At 41.5% G+C, this 19,002-nt stretch overlaps 2 protein-coding genes across 9 annotated transcripts in view; one reads left to right on the top strand and one right to left on the bottom strand.

The window, feature by feature from the left end:
* The first annotated feature begins 3,436 nt into the window (after nt 1–3,436).
* The window catches only part of SPATA6L (spermatogenesis associated 6 like), a 62,623-nt gene continuing 47,057 nt past the window's right edge, over nt 3,437–19,002 (top strand). For 2 of the 8 annotated variants that reach the window (XM_037998441.2, XM_007969355.3), the window contains exons 1-3: nt 4,071–4,248; nt 8,436–8,573; nt 13,123–13,171. In XM_037998441.2, the coding sequence (XP_037854369.1) occupies nt 4,210–4,248; nt 8,436–8,573; nt 13,123–13,171 (226 nt within the window). In that variant the 5' untranslated portion in view covers nt 4,071–4,209. Of the gene's footprint in view, nt 4,025–4,070; nt 4,249–8,201; nt 8,309–8,435; nt 8,574–13,122; nt 13,172–19,002 lie in introns of those variants that run through there. The other 6 variants (XM_007969356.3, XM_007969354.3, XM_073021551.1 and 3 more) reach the window with 4 other exon arrangements.
* On the bottom strand, nt 5,215–8,096 carry PLPP6 (phospholipid phosphatase 6). The gene has a single exon (XM_007969350.3). The coding sequence runs from the start codon at nt 8,094–8,096 to the stop codon at nt 7,206–7,208; it is 891 nt and encodes a 296-aa protein (XP_007967541.2). The 3' UTR covers nt 5,215–7,205.

Below are 19,002 nucleotides of genomic sequence, written 5' to 3'. Positions count from 1 at the left end.
TTCTACTTGTTTTAATGCGGTTTCCTTTTTGGACTAAATAAGCAAGTACTTGGCAAAAATATATTTTTTAAGTACCTAAAGATATTCAATGAAAAAATAACTTCCTCTCTGCCTCCCTATCCCAGGTCCCTCCCCAGAGGCACACATTATTAGCACCTTCTAGCATATCTTTTCAGGGATATTCTAAGCATATATGTAGATATAATATTCTCCTTCTCTCCCAAATGGCAGCACACTGTGTACATTTTTATGCCATTTTCTTGACTCTGTATTTTATAAACTATTTACTGTTAGAATGTATAGCTCTGTCTGCCTCATTCTTTTTCCATGCTGCATAATATTCCATCATATGGCTAAAACATAACTGATTTAATCTGATCCTACCTAATGAACACTTAGTTGGTTTCCAGTATTTTTTCAAATAGAAATAATTGTGCACCATATATTTTTGTGAAAGTATACCCATGGGATAAATTCCTAGCAGTGGAATTGCTGAGTCAAATTAAACAGTTTAATAGACATTATCAAATTGCTCTCCAGATAAGTTATATGTGGTAGGCAGAATAATGGCCCCCAAAGATATCCATGTCCTAATCCCTGGAACCTGTGCATATGTTATCTTACATGGTAATGGGGAAATTAAGGTTGTAGATGGAATTAAGGTTGCTAATCAGCTGACCTTAAATTAGGGAAATTATCCTGGATTATCTGAGTGTTTTCAGTGCAATCACAAGGGTCCTTACAAGTGAAAGGGAGGCCAGGCACGGTGGCTCACACCTGTAATCCCAGCACTTTGGGAGGCCGAGGCAGGCGGATTACTTGAGATCAGGATTTCAATATCAGTCTGGCCAGTATGATGAAACCCTGTCTCTACTAAAACGACAAAAATTAGCTGGGCATGGTGGGACATGCCTGTACTCCCAGCTACTCAGGAGGTTGAGGCAGAAGAATTGCTTAAACCCGGGAGGCAGAGGTTGCAGTGATCTGAGATTGTGCCACTGCACTCCAGTCTGGGTGACAGAGCAAGACTCTCAAAAAAAAAAAAAAAAAAAACAAAAACAAAAAAGAAAGAAAGGGAGAACCAGAGAGATGGCAGCATGAGAAGGACTTGGCTCTATGTAGCCAGTTTTGAACATGAAAGAAGAGAACATTAAGCCAAGGGAATATGAGCAACCTCTGGAAAAGCAAGGAAACAGAAAAGGCAAGGAATGTAGCCCTGCTGGCACCTTTATTTTAACCCAGTGAGATCTGTGTTGGACTTCTCACAAAATTAAATAATAAATTCGTATTGCTTTAAGCCCCTAAATTTGTTAAGTAGCCATAGAAAACGAATACATTGTATGTATTTACACTCCCATCAATGTGTTTTCCCATACCCTTCCCATTAGTGCTGTCTCTTTAATAGTTTTTGCCTTTCATATGAATATACTTATTATTTGAAATATTTATGATTTTTGTGTCTTATAATTAATTTTTTTAGTTAAAAAAATCTGAGCCATAATTATCTGCCATATTCTTGTTCTTTGTTAATTTACTCTTTGGAAAATCCCCATTTGGGGCATGTTTCATTTTCTTGTCTGGGGCCAGGATGTGAACAGGATGTGCTGCTGTATCACTTCTGCAATGCTGATGTCACCACTGGCCAAGCTGCACTGCAGACACTCTCTGGAAACAGAGGTTGTTCACTGAAATCTGTTTGCTGCCACCAAGAGGTACCTACCCAGTTAACAAAGCCTTTCTCTTGTAGTGGTGACAGTCCAATCCTTAAAAGGCTTTGTTGGCCCCCTGCAGAGGTGGACAGCCTCAATGATAAATTACTTTGCAAGGTGAGTGAGAGGCATTGGGTATCCACATCTCCACAGCAGCTGAGAGCCTCAGGTAACCATGGTGGGGACAATTAGGAGAGTGTGAAGTATCCCCATCAACTCATTTAATATCACCATAGAAGATTAGCAGAAGTAGCTGTGCCTGGTCCTTTCTAATTCTGCAGATTTCTTTTACCCCATGTGATGGGACCTCTCTTTACCCATGTACATTAACCCCCACAGATTGGCTTGACCATCTCTGCATTTAATATTCAAAAATATTTATTATCTTCTATCCTATTTAGGGTATAAACACTTAGCCATGCAGAATTTATAGATTATGGAGACAAATAGTAATCAACAGTCACAGGAACAAACGTAGAACTGCTATTATGGCAGTTGCTACAAAGAGGAGACACATATATGTATGATATAAGATATGATATTGAGATTCCACCTTGTCAGGGGCAGCAGAAGAGAGGTCCTGGTGGGGTATGTAAATCTGTGTACATGTGTTAATCAGTACCTGCAATGGATGACACTCTAAGTAAAGGGTACAGAGTGAGGAAAGGAAAGGACCTAGAAACATTGCTTAGCCAGACAGAGGAGGATAAACAGACAAATAAAGAATGGCCAGAAAGTTGGAGGGAAACCAGAAGAGAGCTGTGCCCTAGCAGCCAAGCAAGGAGAGACCAGTTAGATCAAGAGTTAAGACTAAGAAGAGCATATGATGGAACATTGTGTCTCTGGAGATCAACAGGATGTCTATGTTGCAGACTCAGTGATGTGGTAGGGCACACCTGGATTCAAATGTGGCTGCTCCCTTATTAGGTCTGTGGCTTTTAGTAAAAGGCTATCTAGCTTCAGATTCTGCATCGTAAAATAGGGATAATATCTCCCTGATAGAGTTATTATAGGGATGAGATGAATTAGCATATGCAATGTCCCTAGCACTTTGCAGATCCTTAATAAAGACTGATTCTTCTCTCCCAATACAACTCTGGCTATTTATTAATTTGTTCTGTTTGTCACTCTCCTTGATTTCTTAGCATTGGTGTTGGTGACCTACCTGTTAGGATCATCACAGGTCCCGTCCCACATCACTCGGGGTGTCAGCAAGTTGTGAGTGACAAATCAATGATCTGGACACTATAGGTAGCTAGATGCCCACCTGTATCTCTTGGTATGCAGAGAGACACAGCACTAGGAACTGGATAAGGACACAATATGCCCTTCTTTATCATACCAAGTTTTTCCCTTCCAGGGAAATAAACTTCAGTTACCAAAATTAATACCTAATCTTGTCTTGACCATCCTTCTGCACTATATCCAATTGTATAACTCTCTAATGCAAAATACTAGTAATAAATGACTGAACACAATTTAGGGTTTTTAATTTTTTTTCAGAGACAGCATTGGCCTTCCTAGATTTTTTGGATTGCTAGAAGGAGCCACTACCTGCTCCTTTCCTTCATTTTTGTCTATTATATATAGTGAATGTCCCCTACCCATTCAGAACTCTTGCTCTGCCCACCACCTCTGACGGTTTTTACAGTGTAACTGTGATTATGGCAAATACACTAACTACCAATTGGGCTACTCAACGCTTGCCTTAAACTAAACCCCAGAAAGGCTGGACACCGTTATGGAGAGACTGACATACTTCTATTGTTGCTAACAGGGGGTACCTAACTTTTAAATCTGTTTAAGAATTAACCTTGTGTTTCTAATTAGCACACGTTTGCTATTGACGGTGGCCATGTTTTCTGAAGCAAACATAACATCTAATAAGCAAAAGAGTATTTTTAGGAACAGGCAACTATATTAAATGAGAATTGCTACAGAAATTCCTAGGCTTGGCGGTTGTGCAGCTACTAAACATGTGTACTATTTAAATTATAACAGACCTATGATCTCATTCTACTTTCAGAATGGAAACGGTAAACATTTTAACATGGTAATTGGGGATAACAGGAGCTGATGGAAAGAAATCTGGGATTATCGGCGTTTCTCTATCCGCCTACCACGCCAGACAGGGCCAGTCTCTCCAGTTGGGGGCACTGCGTGGGGGACAGCGACCGCGCCTCCAAGCGGCGCACCGCGAGTACGCGCGTCTGGCTGGGGCCTCGCGCGCGTTCCACGATGGAAGACTGCGCGTTTAAGTGTCCCTGGCAACGCCACGCTTCCGCCTTCTGGAAGCCTGCACTCCAGCTTCGAGTGTGAGAGACCCGTCCCGGTGGGAGGGACCTGGGCTGGGGGGGACGGTGGGGGAATAGGGGGATGGGGACTGGGGAAGCTTCTGGGAACATTTGCTCTAGGGATTGAGCTAAACTAAGAAAAATTGGTCCAAGGCTCGGCACAAAAGGATCTTTTCATTCCAGTCCTTTCGCCCACGCAGGGAACGATGCCTCTGGAGGTGGTGGTGGAGCTGCAGATCCGGGCGGTAAGAGATTGATGAACTCCCCCTCCTTAACCTCAAGTCGGACTCTTAGTCTCAGGTGGTTTTCAACAACCCTCCCCCACATCCCCCACTTACCACAAACACATCATTATCTTCTGGGGCAGATCGTACCTTTGTCCTTAAGATTCTCCATATTGGTTTTCCCTGACTTCTTAACATTTAATTCAGCTCCACCTGTTCCCACCTTTTTTTTTTTTCCCCTGTTCTAAAGTTAACATGTTTCTTTTCTTTATCATGAATTGTTTTTTATTTTCAAACAACCCTGCATTAAGTCCAGGTAGAATTTTATTTTCTTCTCCTGGATAAAAATTTGTGAACGGATTTTAAACTTCTTTAACCAGGGAATAATTTTAAAAAGCTCCATCACTTCCTGATTATTTGCCAACTCTATGAAGCAATCAGATATTTTCCTATGCTATTCTCCCCTTAGTGATGGCTCTGGCTTGCTAATTCCAAAAGGGAAATCAATCGATCAACAAATATTTTGTAATTACCAAATCTTTCCTAAGTGAGGTGCTGTTGCAGAGTGACTCCATGGTTTCTACTTGGGCGTCTACCATTCCCTCTTATTTCAGTTTCCATTTTCCAATCCTTCCATGTAGTTAGTAACAGAATGTCATGCCACCTTTCCTCTAGGGGCTTTTCTACTGGCTATGATTACAAGCATAATGCTAACAGGAAATTGTCATGGAATCTGGTTGGCCTCCATACAATTGGCAAATGCTGTGGTTTCATCATACATGTGGGTGTGAAAGGTGATCAAAATTTCCTGGTGATCAAAATTGTCCCACTTTGCTGACAGCAAATAGGGCTAGACCATATTAAGTCGTACTATACCAGTTTTAAGCTCTAAAAATTGTGCAGGAAGATGAAGGAACTCTTGAGAAGCTAAGTGATAAATCAGTCTCCCTCCTCATCAAGGCAAAAATTAAGCAAGTTTTCATCTCACTTCATTCACCATTATTGGTTAGTTTTATTTTGATTTTTAAAAGGCATTCCTCAGTGTACAATTAACAAAGAAATCAGTTTTCTACTCTACAGTACTTAGGATGCTTCAAAAACATCAGGTGAAATTGATCTATGCTTTAAAAGTCAGAAAACTCAGGCCCCAGCAACTAAAACAGGGAATTCCAAAATTGTAATTATGAACTAGATGGTAAGCCTAATTTCATGCCCCTCATATTCAGATTTGTGGACACCGCAAGAGGAAATATCATTTGCTTCCAAATATCTGGCCTGAATATTGCTGCAGTTAAAACAAAGGATCTCACTAAGGTTAAACAACAAACCCAACCCACTTAGAGCTTCACAGTTTAGCTGCTTTAGCAAGTGAAGAGGTAGTCGGTGTTCAGGATGTTGTGGGAATGCAAATGATTTGATTTTGAGGCATGGCTGTTTCTTTTTCAGTGTGCCCCTCACTCTGAACAAGCTCATGCTTTCACTCAATCAAAACCTACTTATCACAGCCATTCTCCAGGTTCCTATCCAAATCTCAGTATGGTAGATCAAAGTCCATAATAATTTCTATTTATAAATGCCAAAACAGTCATTAAGATTATCTGAGGCCATCACTTCCATAGGTAATTTAAAGGATTTCTTTTCAGGTAGAGCAGTATTTAAAGCATATGCCTTCTCCAGTCTTTCTGGGTCAAAGAATAATGAGCAGAGTCTACCCTGCGTTTGGTGGTCTTTGGTCTTATGATTTGGGGAGGCACCATGGATGAACAGCTTTAAATGTAAAGATCAATGTAAACAGAAATTTTGGAATTATACCTTGTGCCGGGTACAGCAGCAGATTCCCCTGATGAATTTCAAGTTAAATACCGTTATCTAAAATGTGCTGTACCTCAGAAAACGGAATTCCATGTGAAAAACTGTAGCATACAGGTATATACGAGAAAGCTTACGTTCTTGCATTGAGAAGACGTTCTTTCCCCATTTTATTACCCTGATAGAGGGGCATTATTCTTTATTCAGTGGAGATGACTGGCAGCAGGGCCCCTCCTGTTATAGTGGTCACTGGCATAATATATGGTCAGCCTATTCCCAAACTTTCAGTTCCTCTGACTCTCCCCAGCAACTTAGTTCCTCTGCCCTCTCTCATGCCATGTTAGGTTGTAAACAGAAATAAGCATGGGGCTATGTCCCATTCTTCCTTTTCTATGAGCATCTTCGATATGCCTACCTTTTAAGTGTTTCCTCTTTAAGCAAGTTCTTGGCTTTTTCTCTGAATGCTAAAAGACAGGGAGTAGTGGGAAACACATAAAGATCTTTTGAGGGGTGGAGGGAGAGGAGAGAAAGACAAGTATTATAATCTCTTTTCCCACTACCCGATCCACAAATATGGATAGAGATAATAAAGAGAAAATAAAGTAAAAAAGCTTACCAAGAAAATCAGGATTAAGAAGAAATCGTCCCAACTATGGCAACAGATCTTCAGGGAATAAACTAGAAAAACCTATGTCTTGAACTTTAAAAATACTGTTTAAAATCTACCTCAGGAAAAGGACTAGGATTAGTACATGGCCTGTCTGCATGTATATTTACAGAATGAACATCATGTTTCTTTCTCAAAGTTCAGTTTACAAGTGGTATGTTGATTTAGGGATTACCACAAAACACAAATCTTACTGATACCAACTTTTAACAGCAACAGTATAACCACCTAAGCTTGGTTTCTTTGCAGTTGTCCTGGAGACATAAACAATTGTTGAATAAATTAGCAATAGAGGGTTTTTTGCTTTCCCTAATATGGCTGTGTTCAGTAATGGCCAGCGTGTGCTCCAGCCTAGCAGCACATCAAGATGGTGGGACACCTGAAATCCCAAAGGAAGCCTGAAATGCCTAAGAGGGACAAGCGGGATGGCTGCTGGTTTAGGTTGGTATCATCGAATGTGGAAACCTTCAGACCTCCTGGTGCCATCATCAATGAGATGGTGTCATCGTTGACTCCACAGTAAAAAGAGGACCGGAGCATTATGGGGTGAGAGCCAGCAATAGTCCACGATGCTGTACTGCATGTAGCCCAGAAAAAAGCCAAAAACCACGTCGGTGACATTGTGCCGCCCCAGCATGACCCTGGAGAGGCCCAAGACGAAGGCCCACAGAACCACCAGCACCCTCAGTGGAATGGCCAGTACCAGGTGGTTCAGGATGAACCTCGACATCAGGGCGGCCCTTGTGGCATGGCCCGACGGGAAGGAGTACTTGTCCACCGAGAGAGTGACAAACATGTCCATCTGGTTGTGGGCCGGGCGGCGCCTGCGGACCAGCCCTTTGATCAAGGCCACCAGCAGCAGGTCCAACAGCAGGGCGAAGAGCAGGTTCATCAGCACCTCGCGCCCGGCCCAGCTGTCGCTCCTGCACAGGCAGTAGAGGGTGCCCAGCAGCCAGGGGATGCCATGTCCCGAGATCTCCAGCAGCTTCATAAGGGGTCGCACGCTGCCCCACGACGAGCTCTCTCCCGCGCACACCCCCAGCTTTTTGGACAGCCACAGGTCGATGGCCAGCAGGGAGCGCAGGGCTATGCCCAGGAAGGACGGGTTCAAGTCCATGCGGTCCTCCTCGGGCAGCGGAGGCGGGAGCGCCTGGGAGGGGCCCGCCGCGGTCAGGGGGAAGGAGCCGCGGCGGTGCACTGGGCTCTCCGACGCTCGGAGCCGGGCGCAGGTGGGGTCCACACCGGTAGCGCGGCTGCTGAGCAGGGACTGGAACTCAAACCTGCTGCCGCCGCCACCGCCGCCATGGGCTGGGCTGCCGGGGCTGCTGCTGCTGCTGCTCGAAGCGGAGACGCCCAGCGGCCGTCCCTCGACGCTCCTCCGGGGACTTGGCATCGCGGATGGCGGCCCGGACCCCGGTACCAGGCCGGACTAAACAGAGGCTTCCCGGCCCTGCAGCCTCTTCCGCTTCCGCACTACCATCCTGGAGGGGCGGGGAGAGGAGCCGGCGAGAGCGCGATTGTGACACCTGGTGGAGACGTGTGAGGGAATTGGAATTTCCAATGTGAGGAGAGCAGAGGGGAGGACGTTGGCGCTGGGAGGTACAGGTGAGGGAATGGGGTGATGGGGAAAATGTCAGTGTTTGTAGGAGCTTAAAAGAAATAGAGCCCCGTGTAACAAAACAAAGGAAAGCCTGTTTTCTCTCTCTTGTTTGTTATTTTCTTTCTTTTTAAGATTTCTTGCCCAGGGGTGTTCCTGCCTGGCAAGCAAGATGTGTACCTCGGGGTCTACCTCCTGAATCAGTACCTGGAGACAAACAGCTTTCCCTCTGCGTTCCCCATTATGATTCAGCAGAGCATGAGATTTGAAAAGGTGATCTTGACTTTCTCATTGACTTTTGTTGTCTGAAGGTAACCTAAGCGTTCTTATAAAGAACACAGTTCTTACAGCATTATTTTGTAAATTTCCTTCAAAAAAATTATCCAAAAGCATTTCAGCACAGTGCAAAACCACAGTCGGCCTTGAAGCAAAACCACAGTTGGAAGACTTGCTTTTGTAATGCAGGTCTGAGCCAAGTTCTGTCAATCTAGTGCTAAATACCCCGGTTGATGTTTCCTATTCTTGGAACTCCCCTGGCATTTTTTAACTAGAGCAAGGAGAGCATTTCTGAATGTTTTTGGAGGTGTTAGAGGTAGTTGCATTACATTTATGAAACGGATTATTAATAAACTGTGGACCTTAGAAAAAACTGTATTAGACCAAGAAAAATAATGAAAAAAAATGAAATTAGTTAAATCCTGTAATTAAAATCCTGTAACAAAATAAAAAGGCTGTTCAGATTTACTGTTTCCTCAGCTCACACCTGGTTTACTTAGCTACAGTGATAAAAGCTAGATTCCATTCTGGTGAATAACATGGTGATATAAATAATCACAACATTACCAGCCCTCTTCCCACTAAATTATTTCATAGAATATTGATGTTATTACTATGTCATCACTGACAATCTCTTAATATTTTTGTTTTGGAATTTAGAGATGGAATCAGTTTTAACCTTAATAAGTCTAATGATGTTGCCCCAAACAATGTCATTAAGGGAGATCTGGGGAGAAGGAAGGCTACAGAGTAGAGCATGTCATTTTTAAAGGTCTGGTGCCCAGAAAGTGACCTATCTGTTTCAACCTGAGGTTGAGAGAAGAGATGAAGATCAATTTTCTGAAGGGCTAAGATTGTATCTAATATTTTTATAAATCACAACCTATTAATTTAAATGAAGAATGTACCAAACTGGCTGGATAAAAGAGGAGAGAAATAAATGGCTATAACCTTGGTACATATAATCAGAATCTAAAGGAACTTAGTTCTCCCATTTAGATGTTGGAAGTGGTAAAAAAGAGCCTGGCACGGTGGCTCACGCCTGTAATCCCAGCACTTTGGGAGGCCGAGGCAGGCAGATCACGAGGTCAGGAGATGGAGACCATCCTGGCTAATACGGTGAAGCCCCGTCTCTACTAAAAATACAAAAAATTAGCCGAGCGTGGTGGTGGGCATCTGTAGTCCCAGCTACTTGGGAGGCTGAGGCAGGAGAATGGCATGAACCCGGGAGGCGGAGCTTGCAGTGAGCCGAGATCATGCCACTGCACTCCAGCCTGGGAGACAGAGACAGACTCTGTCTCAAAAAAAAAAAAAAAAAAAAAAAAAAAAAGTGGTAAAAAGTTGATGGTAAAGAGTTGGTGGTAAAAATGCAGTCTTCCCCTCCCCCCCAATAATTTTCTTATTAGTTATATCAATTTTGAATTTGCTCTGTAGAAGCCTCTTTTTTTTTTTTTTTTTTTGGAGACAGAGTATTGTTCTGCCATCCAGGCTGGAGTGTAGTGGCAAGACCTTGGGGCACTGCACCCTCTGCCTCCCAGGTTCAGGCGTCTGCCACCACACCAGGCTAATTTTTGTGTTTTTAGTAGAGACAGGGTTTCACCATGTTGGTCAGGCTGGTCTCAAACTCCTGGCCTCAAGTGATCTGCCCACCTTAGCCTCCCAAAGTGCTGGGATTACCGCATGAGCCACTGCGTCTGGCCTGTAAAAGCCTTTAAAAATATTTTTATAAGAAGCCCAAAGATAGAAAATCACAGAAGCACACGACTAGATAACTCCAACCTCCTTGATTTGTCAAAGAGAAGAGTGAGCCTGAGTCACATTTCAGATGCCACTTCTGCTCTGTTGAAAAGCTGTACATTTGAGATTACTAGTCAAACAAATCATAGAACCATTTTTTCATTTTATAAAATTCACTCAATTAATTGTCCTCTTGCATGAGTTGTTTGGGTTCATATTCCTTTCTTCCTGTTGGTTTTAGCTTCCTTGTATCTGTTCCCTTCTCTAGCTGCAACTACTTTCAGCAGGCGGTGAAAATATTTTCTCTTCCTTGGATCTTCTGTTTAATTCAAAGTGGAATTTTCTGAGGCATTTGGGTAAACAAATTACTCATAAGAATATATGAGCCATTGTTCAAGCAGTTCATGTTGATCATTTACTCCCCAAGATCATACTTGAGAAAATCCTTAGATATGGATGTTAGTTTCTTAGAGCTGCTATACAGAAGTACCACAAATGGAGTGGCTTAAACAACAGAAACATGGTCTTGCTGTTCTGGAGGCTACAATTCTTGAAATCAGAGTGTCAGCAGGGACATATTCCTTTTAAAGGCACTAGGGAAAGACCTATTCCAGGCCTTTCTCCTAGTTTCTGGTATAGTTCCTTGGCTTGTGGCAGTGTAATTCCAATATTTACATGGCATTCACTCTGTGTGTGTACTGTTAAAAAAGACTGGGGTGGGGGAAGTCTTTAGGCTGGGGCGGCTCCAGTGCTTTAAATTCCTGCGTAAGCAAACTGAAGCCCAATGTAAACAGTAAAACTATAGACTTTTACCAAACGGATGCCACCAATGAACTTCTAACTGGAGATTTTACCGATAAGAAATTGCCAACTAACCTTTAACTAGAGACTTTACCTATCAGAAACTGCCAATGATCTCTAACTAGGGTCTTTCCACTCCAACCAATTAAATGTATTTTCTTTGTCTTATTTTCATGTCAGCCTGTAAAAGCTTGCTGTCCGTAATGCAGCAGTGTAGGTCTCTGAACCAAAGAGTTCTGAGTGCTGCCCAGTTTATGAATCGTTCCTTGCTCAAATAAATTTAATTTTGCCTAAAGTTTTTTTTCTTTTCTTTTCTTTTTTTTTAAAAACAGTTTCTGTGCTCAAATTTCCACCCCTCCTCAGGACACCAGTCTTATCAGAGGCCTACCCTATCCCAGTATGACCTTATTCTAACTTAAGTAATTTTATTTGCAGTGACCTTATGTGCAAACTAAGGTCATATTCTGAGATACTGGGTTTAAGACTTCATCCCATGAATTTTTGGGGGGACACAATTCAGCCCATAACAATGGGTAAAACGAAAGGATTATTAAAATAATTGAGGCAAAAAAACCCACTTACCCACATTTGCTTGATAAATCCAGTCAGTAGGACAAAAATTGATTATATGAGACACTTTCATTTTTGTTTAAGTTTAAATACCATTTAAATCAGAACTTTGAAGCCTGAAATCAAGCTCTGCTGAAAACGTTTTGTTTTTCTTAGGGCCTAGAGCTTAGGGGGAAAGGCATGGTGTACCTTTATTTCAATCCTGTCCCAGGCCCTTTCATTTCAAGAACAAAATATAAAGATTTGGCAATGGCTAGACAGATATGACAATGTTTTTCTTGTGCTTCAAGATACACTTAAAACTTTTGAGACTCTCCTCTCTTTCTTTTCTTATTCAATGTGAGTGTAGCTGCTAGTACTTAGCTTTTGTTTTGTGTTACGCATAGGTAAAATTTCTTTTTATGTTCCTTTTCAGCACAACCAATTGCTTGGGAAGAGAAACCATTCATTCAGTTAACATTTAATGAGTATCTGTTGTATACAGAATGTTTTTCTAGGTAGTCAAACGAGACTCTTTGAGGTTGATTCAAGATGGGCTTTCAGCAACAAACAGTAGAGTTAGGTCAAGTTGATGACATTTTTAGCATGTAGTAGATTAATTGAGATTTTTTTGCACTTCTTATTGTTGTGTTAACCTTCATTTATTCTATAATCACTTGTTGAACTTTTAATCAGACACTTATTAAAGGTACATCTGCTGAGTTCTAAAATGTTATGTGACTGGATTTCACATATGTTAATTACCTGGAAGAATTTAATTTACCCTTCCTCTCTCCTTCCTTCCTTCCTTCCTTCCTTCCTTCCTTCCTTCCTTCCTTCCTTCCTTCCTTCCTTCCTTCCTTCCATTCCTTCCTTCCCTTCCTCCCTCCCTCCCTCCCTCCCTCCCTCTCTCTCTCTCTCTCTCTCTCTCTTTCTTTCTTTCTTTCTTTCTTTCTTTCTTTCTTTCTTTCTTTCTTTCTTTCTTTCTTTCTTTCTTTCTTTCTCTTTCTCTCTTTCTCTCTTTCTCTCTTTGTTTTTCTTTCTCTCTCTCTTTCTTTCTTTTTCTTTTCTTCTCTTCTCTTCTCTTCTCTTTTCTTTTCTTTTTTTTTCTTTTCTTTCTCAGGGTCTCACTGTTTCTCCCATGCTGGAATGTGGTTATGCCATCTTGGCTCACTGCAAGCTCTATCTCCTGGGCTCAAATGATCCTCCAGCCTCAGCCCCGCAAGTAGCTGGGAATACAGGCAAAAGCCACCATGCCAAGCTATCTTTTGTATTTTTTGTAGAGAGAGGATTTCACCATGTTGCTGGTCTCAAACTCCTGAGCTTAAGCAATACACCCACCTTGGCCTCCCAAAGTGCTAGGATTACAGGTGTGAGCTACTGCACCTGGCATTTATAGTTTCTATATGCACTTATTAATACAACTTTGAAAATTTATTTTCTCCATTTTTCTCTGCAGGTATTTGAAAGTGCAGTAGATCCTGGAGCTGTAGTAGACCTTTTGGAAAGTAGGTACTCTGAAAAACAAAACAAAAAACCAAAAGACTATTGTGTGTAATTCACAGATGTAAAAGTCTGCTCTTTTCTAAACTGTGATATGTTCATGTTTGGTAAATATTTATTTCAAAACAGCCTATGTAAAATTTGAATCACATTTTTGATTCTGCTACATACCCTTTCTAAATATAAATGGGCTTGGCCGGGCACGGTGGTTCACGTCTGTAATCCCAGCACTTTGGGAGGCCGAGGTGGGTGGATCATTTGAGTTCAGGAGTTTGAGACCAGCCTGGCCGGCATGGTGAAACCCCATCTCTACCAAAAATACAACAAAATTAGCCTGATGTGGTGGCACATGCCTGTAGTCCCAGCTACCTGGGAGGCTGAGGTAGGAGAGTCACTTGAACCCAGGAGGTGGAGGTTGCTGTGAGCCGAGATCGTGCCATTGCACTTTAGCCTGGGTGGCAGAGCATGACTCCATCTAAAAAAAAAAAAAAACAACTAAATATAGATGGGCTTTGATGGGGATGGTATGATTCTGTTTGGTTGTTTATTTCTAAAAATTGTTTTTGTGTATTTCATTAAGTTAGAATATTTTTATCACTACAAAAAGCAGCCCTATGCCCATTAGCAATCACTCCCTATTCCCCAGCAGCCCTCCTAGCTGTCGGTAACCACTAATCTTTCCGTCTCTATAGATTTGCTTATTCTGGATATTTCATATGAATGAGGTTATGCAACATGTGCTTCTTTGTGATTGACTTCTTAGTGTAATGTTTTCAAGGTTCATCCATATTATAGCATGTGCCAGAACTTAAGTTTTTGTTTGGCCAAATAGTATTCTATTGGATGAATATATCACATTTTGTTTTTCTAGTCATCAATTGATGGACATTTGGGTTGTTTCCACTTTTAGGCTATGATGAATAATGATGCTGTGAATATTTGTGTATAAGTTTTTGTGTGAACATATGTTTTAATGCCTCTTGGGTATACCTAGGAGTGAAATTGCTGGGTCATATTGATACAGGAGTGCTGGGAAGAGAAGAGAGTGGTACCTTTAAATAATATGGAAGGAGGAAGGGAAGTGCTGGGTAGAGGAAGGGTGTGATCCCTGGCTAGGGCTCCATCCCCACGGACCTAGGTGAGGACAGGCACTCCTGCTTTCCAGCCGAAATATTGCATTTCCCAAGACCATCCTGGCCCACCATGCCCCCATCCTGTGCCTATAAAAACCCGAGACCCTAGCAAGGCAGAGACAGAAGCAGCTGGACATTGAGAGGAGCACATTGGCACTGGCAGAACGACATGGAGTTTGGCTGGGGCGGTTGGAGGAGAGCCAGGGCCGCCAAGCGGCCCAACTCCAGGGGAAAACCATCTCCCTTCTGGCTCCCCCACCTGCTGAAAGCTACTTCCACTCAGTAAAACCTCACACTCATTCTCCAAGCCCATGTGTGATCCAATTCTTCCAGTACACCAAGGCAAGAAACCCGGGAATACAGAAAGCCCCTATGTCCTTGCAACAGGGTAGAGGGTCTAACTGAGCTGACTAACACAAGCTGCCTATAGACGGTAAACTAAAAGAGCACCCTGTAACACACACCCACTGGGGCTTCAGGAGCTGTAAACATTCACCCCTAGATACTGCCATGGGGTCGGAACCCCACAGCCTGTCCCCATCTGTCTGCTCCTCTAGAGGTTTGAGCAGCGGGAGCACCGAAGAAGCAAGCCACACCCGCATCGCACGTCCTGAGAGGGCGAAAAGGGAGCTTTTCCCGTTTCAATATGGTAACTGTATGTTTAACCTTTTAAGGAAGTTTCACATTATTTACCAAAGCAGCTGAATCATTTTACATCCCACCAGCAATGTATGAGGGTTCCATTTTCCCACATCCTCGCCAACACTTGTTATTATCTGTCATTTTGATTGGTAGTCATCTTTGTGAGTGTGAAGTGGTATCTCATCATTGTTTTGATTTGCATTTCCCTGATGGCTAATGATGTTGAACATTTTTTCGTGAGATAATTGGCCATTTGTGTATTTTCTTTGGGGGAAATGTCTATTCAGATCCTTTGCCTACTTTTTAATGGGATCATTTGTCTTTATTTTTTTGTTTATTTTGAGACAGGGTCTCGCTCTGTCACCTAGCCTGGAGTGCAGTGGCACGATCATAGCTTACTGCAGCCTCAACTTTCTGGGCTCAAGCGATCCTCCCACCTCAGCCTCTGAAGCAGTTGGGACTACAGGCACACAGCACCATGCCTAGCTAGTTTTTGTTTTTGCTTTTGTTTTGTAGAGACAGGATGTCACTATGATGCCCAGCTGGTCTTGAACTCCTGGTCTTAAGTAATCCTCTCTCCTGTGCTTTCCAAAATGTTGGGGTTACAGACGTGAGCCACTATGCCTGGACTGTAAATGTTCTTTATATATTCTAGATACAAGACCTTTGATAGATATATAATTTGCAAATATTTTCTTCCATTCTAGAATTGTCTTTCACTTTCTTGATGGTATTTTTTGAAATGCAAAAGTTTTTAATTTTGATGAATTTCAGTTTTTCTATTTTTCCTTTGTTGCTTGTGCTTTTGGTGTCATGTCTAAGAAACCATTGCCTAAGTCAAGGTTGTGAAGACTTACATCTGTGTTTTCTTCTAACAGTTTTATAGTTTTGGCTCTTATATCTAGATCTGTGATTTATACTGTGTTGATTTTTGTAGACAGTGTGAGGTTGGGGACCAACTTCATTCTTTTGCATATGGATATCCATTTGTCCTAGCACCATTTGATAAAAGACCATTCTTTCCCTCATTGAATTGTCTTGGTACCCTTTTTGAAAATCAGCTTACAGTAATGTGAGGGTTTACTTTTAGGGTCTCAGTTCTATTCTGTTGATTCATATATCTATCATTATACCAACACACAATCCTGATTACCATGACTTTGCAATACATTTCAAAACCAGGAAGTGTAAATCTTCCAGCTTAGGTTTTCTTTTTCGAGACTGCTATTTTGGGTCACTTGAGTTTCCATAAGAATTTTTCAGTCAGCTTGTCAATGTCTGCAAAGAAGCCAGCTAGGATATTGATAGAAATTCCATTGACTGTAGATCAGTTTAGGGAGTATTGTCACCTTAACAATATTTTTGAAACATGAATGTGGGATGTGTTTCCATTTATTTAGGTTATTTTAAATTTCTTTTCCTTTTTTTTTTGAGATGGAGTTTCGCTCTTGTTGCCCAGGCTGGAGTGCAATGGTGCAATCTCTGCTTACTGCAACCTCTGCCTCCCGGGTTCAAGTGATTCTCCTGCCTCAGCCTCCCAGGTAGCTGGGATTATAGGCATGCACCACCATGCCCGGCTAATTTTGTATTTTTAGTAGAGACGAGGTTTCTCCTTGTTGGTCAGACTGGTCTTGAACTCAGGTGATCTGCCCGCCTTGGCCTCCCAAAGTACTGGGATTACAGGCAAGAGCCACCTTGCCCAGCCTTTAGATTTATTTTCAATGATGTTTTGTAATTTTCAGTTTACAAGTGTTACATTTTTTGGTTAAATTTATTCCTAAGTACTCTGAAGCTATTGTAAGTGGAATTTTTAAAAATTTCATTCTCAGATTTGTTCAAGTTTATAGAAATCCAATTGATTTTGTTTTTGTTTTTTTTTTTGAAACAAAGTTTTGTTCTTGTTGTCCAGGTTGGAGTGCGATGGCATGATCTCGGCTCACTGCAATCTCTGCCTCCCTAGTTCAAGAGATTCTCCTGCCTCAGCCTCCCGAGTAGCTGGCATTACAGGCATGCACTGCCACGCCTGGCTAATTTTTTGTATTTTTAGTGGAGATGGGGTTTCTCCATTGTTGATCAGGCTGATCTCAAACTCCTGACCTCAGGCGATCCTCCTGCCTTGGTCTCCCAAAGTGCTGGTATTACAGGCATGAGCCACCGCGCCTGGCCCACAATTGATTTTTATATACTGATATTTTATCCTGAAAACATACTGAACTTGTTTATTAGTTTTAGTAGTTTTTTATTGATTCCTTAGGATTTTTTGTATACAAAATTATGTCATCTGCAAGTAGAAACAGCTTTACTACTTCTTTTATAGTTTGTATGCATTTTATTTCATTTTCATGTCTAATTTCCCTGGGTAGAATCTCCAGTGCAGAACTGAATAGAAGCAGTTAAAGTGAGCATCCTTATCTATTTCCTGATAGCAGGGAAATAGCATTCAGTTTTTCACCATTAGTTGTAATATTAAAGTATGTTTTTTCTTAAGTGCTCTGTATCAGGTTGAGGAAGCTCCTCTTTATTCCTAGTTTATTGAGTTTTTATCATGAAGGAACGTTGAATCATGTTCCTTTTCTACATAGCACATGCCTTTTCGACATCTATTGAGATGATCATGTGATTTTTATCCTTTATTTTGTTGATATGTGATTTTTAGATACTAAACCAACCTTATGGTATATTAGCCTTTATGTTGCTGGATTTGGTTTGCTAGTATTAAATTGAGGATTTTGGGATTTACAATCATAAGAGATAGTGGTCTGTAGTTTGGTTTTCTTGTGATGTCTTCATCTGGTTTTGGTAATGCTAACTTCATGGAATCTGTTGGGGTATGTTCTGTCCTCTTCTATTTTTTTGGAAGAGGTTGTGAATAATTGGTGTTAATTCTTAATGTAGTATTTACCAGTGAAGCCATCTGGACCTGGGCTTGTCTTTGGGTTGTTTTTTGATTACTAATTTAATCTCTCTACACATTATAAGTCTCTTCAGATTTTCTGTTTCTTCTTAAGTCAGTTTTATTAGTTTGTGTCTTTTTAGAAGTTTTTCCATTTCATTTATCTAATTTGTTGGTGTAAAGTTGTTCATGGTATTCCCTTAAAAATATTTTTATGGGAGACCCCATCCATACAACAACAACAACAAAAATTGGTGGGGTGTGGTGGCATGTGCCTGTGGTATTTGCTTCTAAGCAGGCTGAGGTGGGAGGATCGCTTGAGTCAGGGAGGTTAAGGCTGCAGTGAGCTGTGATCATACCACTCTACAGAGCAGGACTCTGTCTCAAAAAAAAAAAAAAAATTATTTCTATACTGGGCACGGTGGCTCATGCCTGTAATCCCAGCATTTTGGTAGGCCAAGGCAAGTGGATCTCTTGAGCTCAGGAGTTCAAGACCAGCCTGGCCAATATAGTGAAACCCTGTCCCTACCAAAAATACACACACACACACACACATTTAGCTCCGTTTGGTGGTGCTTACCTGTAATCCTAGCTACTTGGGAGGGTGAAGTGGAAAAATTGCTTGAGCCCGGGTGGCAGAGGTGGCAGTGAGCTGAGATTGTGCCACTGCAGTCTAGCCTGGGTGACAGAGGAAGACTCCATCCCAAAAATAAACAAACAAAAAATTATTTCTGTAAAATCAGTGGTAATGTCTCTTCTTTCATTTCTGATTTTAGTAATTTGAGTCTTTTCTCTTTTTTCTTGGTTGGTGTAGCTAATGGTTTGTCAGTTTTGTTGATCATTTTAAACAACCAACTTTTAGATGTATTGATTTTCTGTGTTGGTTTTCTGTTTTCTATTTCATTACTTTCTGCTTAATCTTTATTATTTTCTTTCCTCTGTTTGCTTTAGATTTAGTTTGCCCTTTTGTTTTCCCAATGTCTTAAGGGTGAAAGGTTTGTGGATGGTGTGACTTTTAATTACATTTTTAAGCTTTATGAAATTTTCAACTGAGATGTTACTCAGTTGAAAGAATTAGGACCAAGGTCACAAATAATAGCAATATATAGAGAAAGGACCAGACATAAGTACCAGGTGAGCTGATGCCATCCTGGGTAGAAGTCAGAAT

This window comes from Chlorocebus sabaeus, chromosome 12 (assembly GCF_047675955.1).
Source record: "Chlorocebus sabaeus isolate Y175 chromosome 12, mChlSab1.0.hap1, whole genome shotgun sequence".
Lineage (NCBI taxonomy): Eukaryota > Metazoa > Chordata > Mammalia > Primates > Cercopithecidae > Chlorocebus > Chlorocebus sabaeus.
This window is presented reverse-complemented; position numbering and strand designations above follow the sequence as displayed.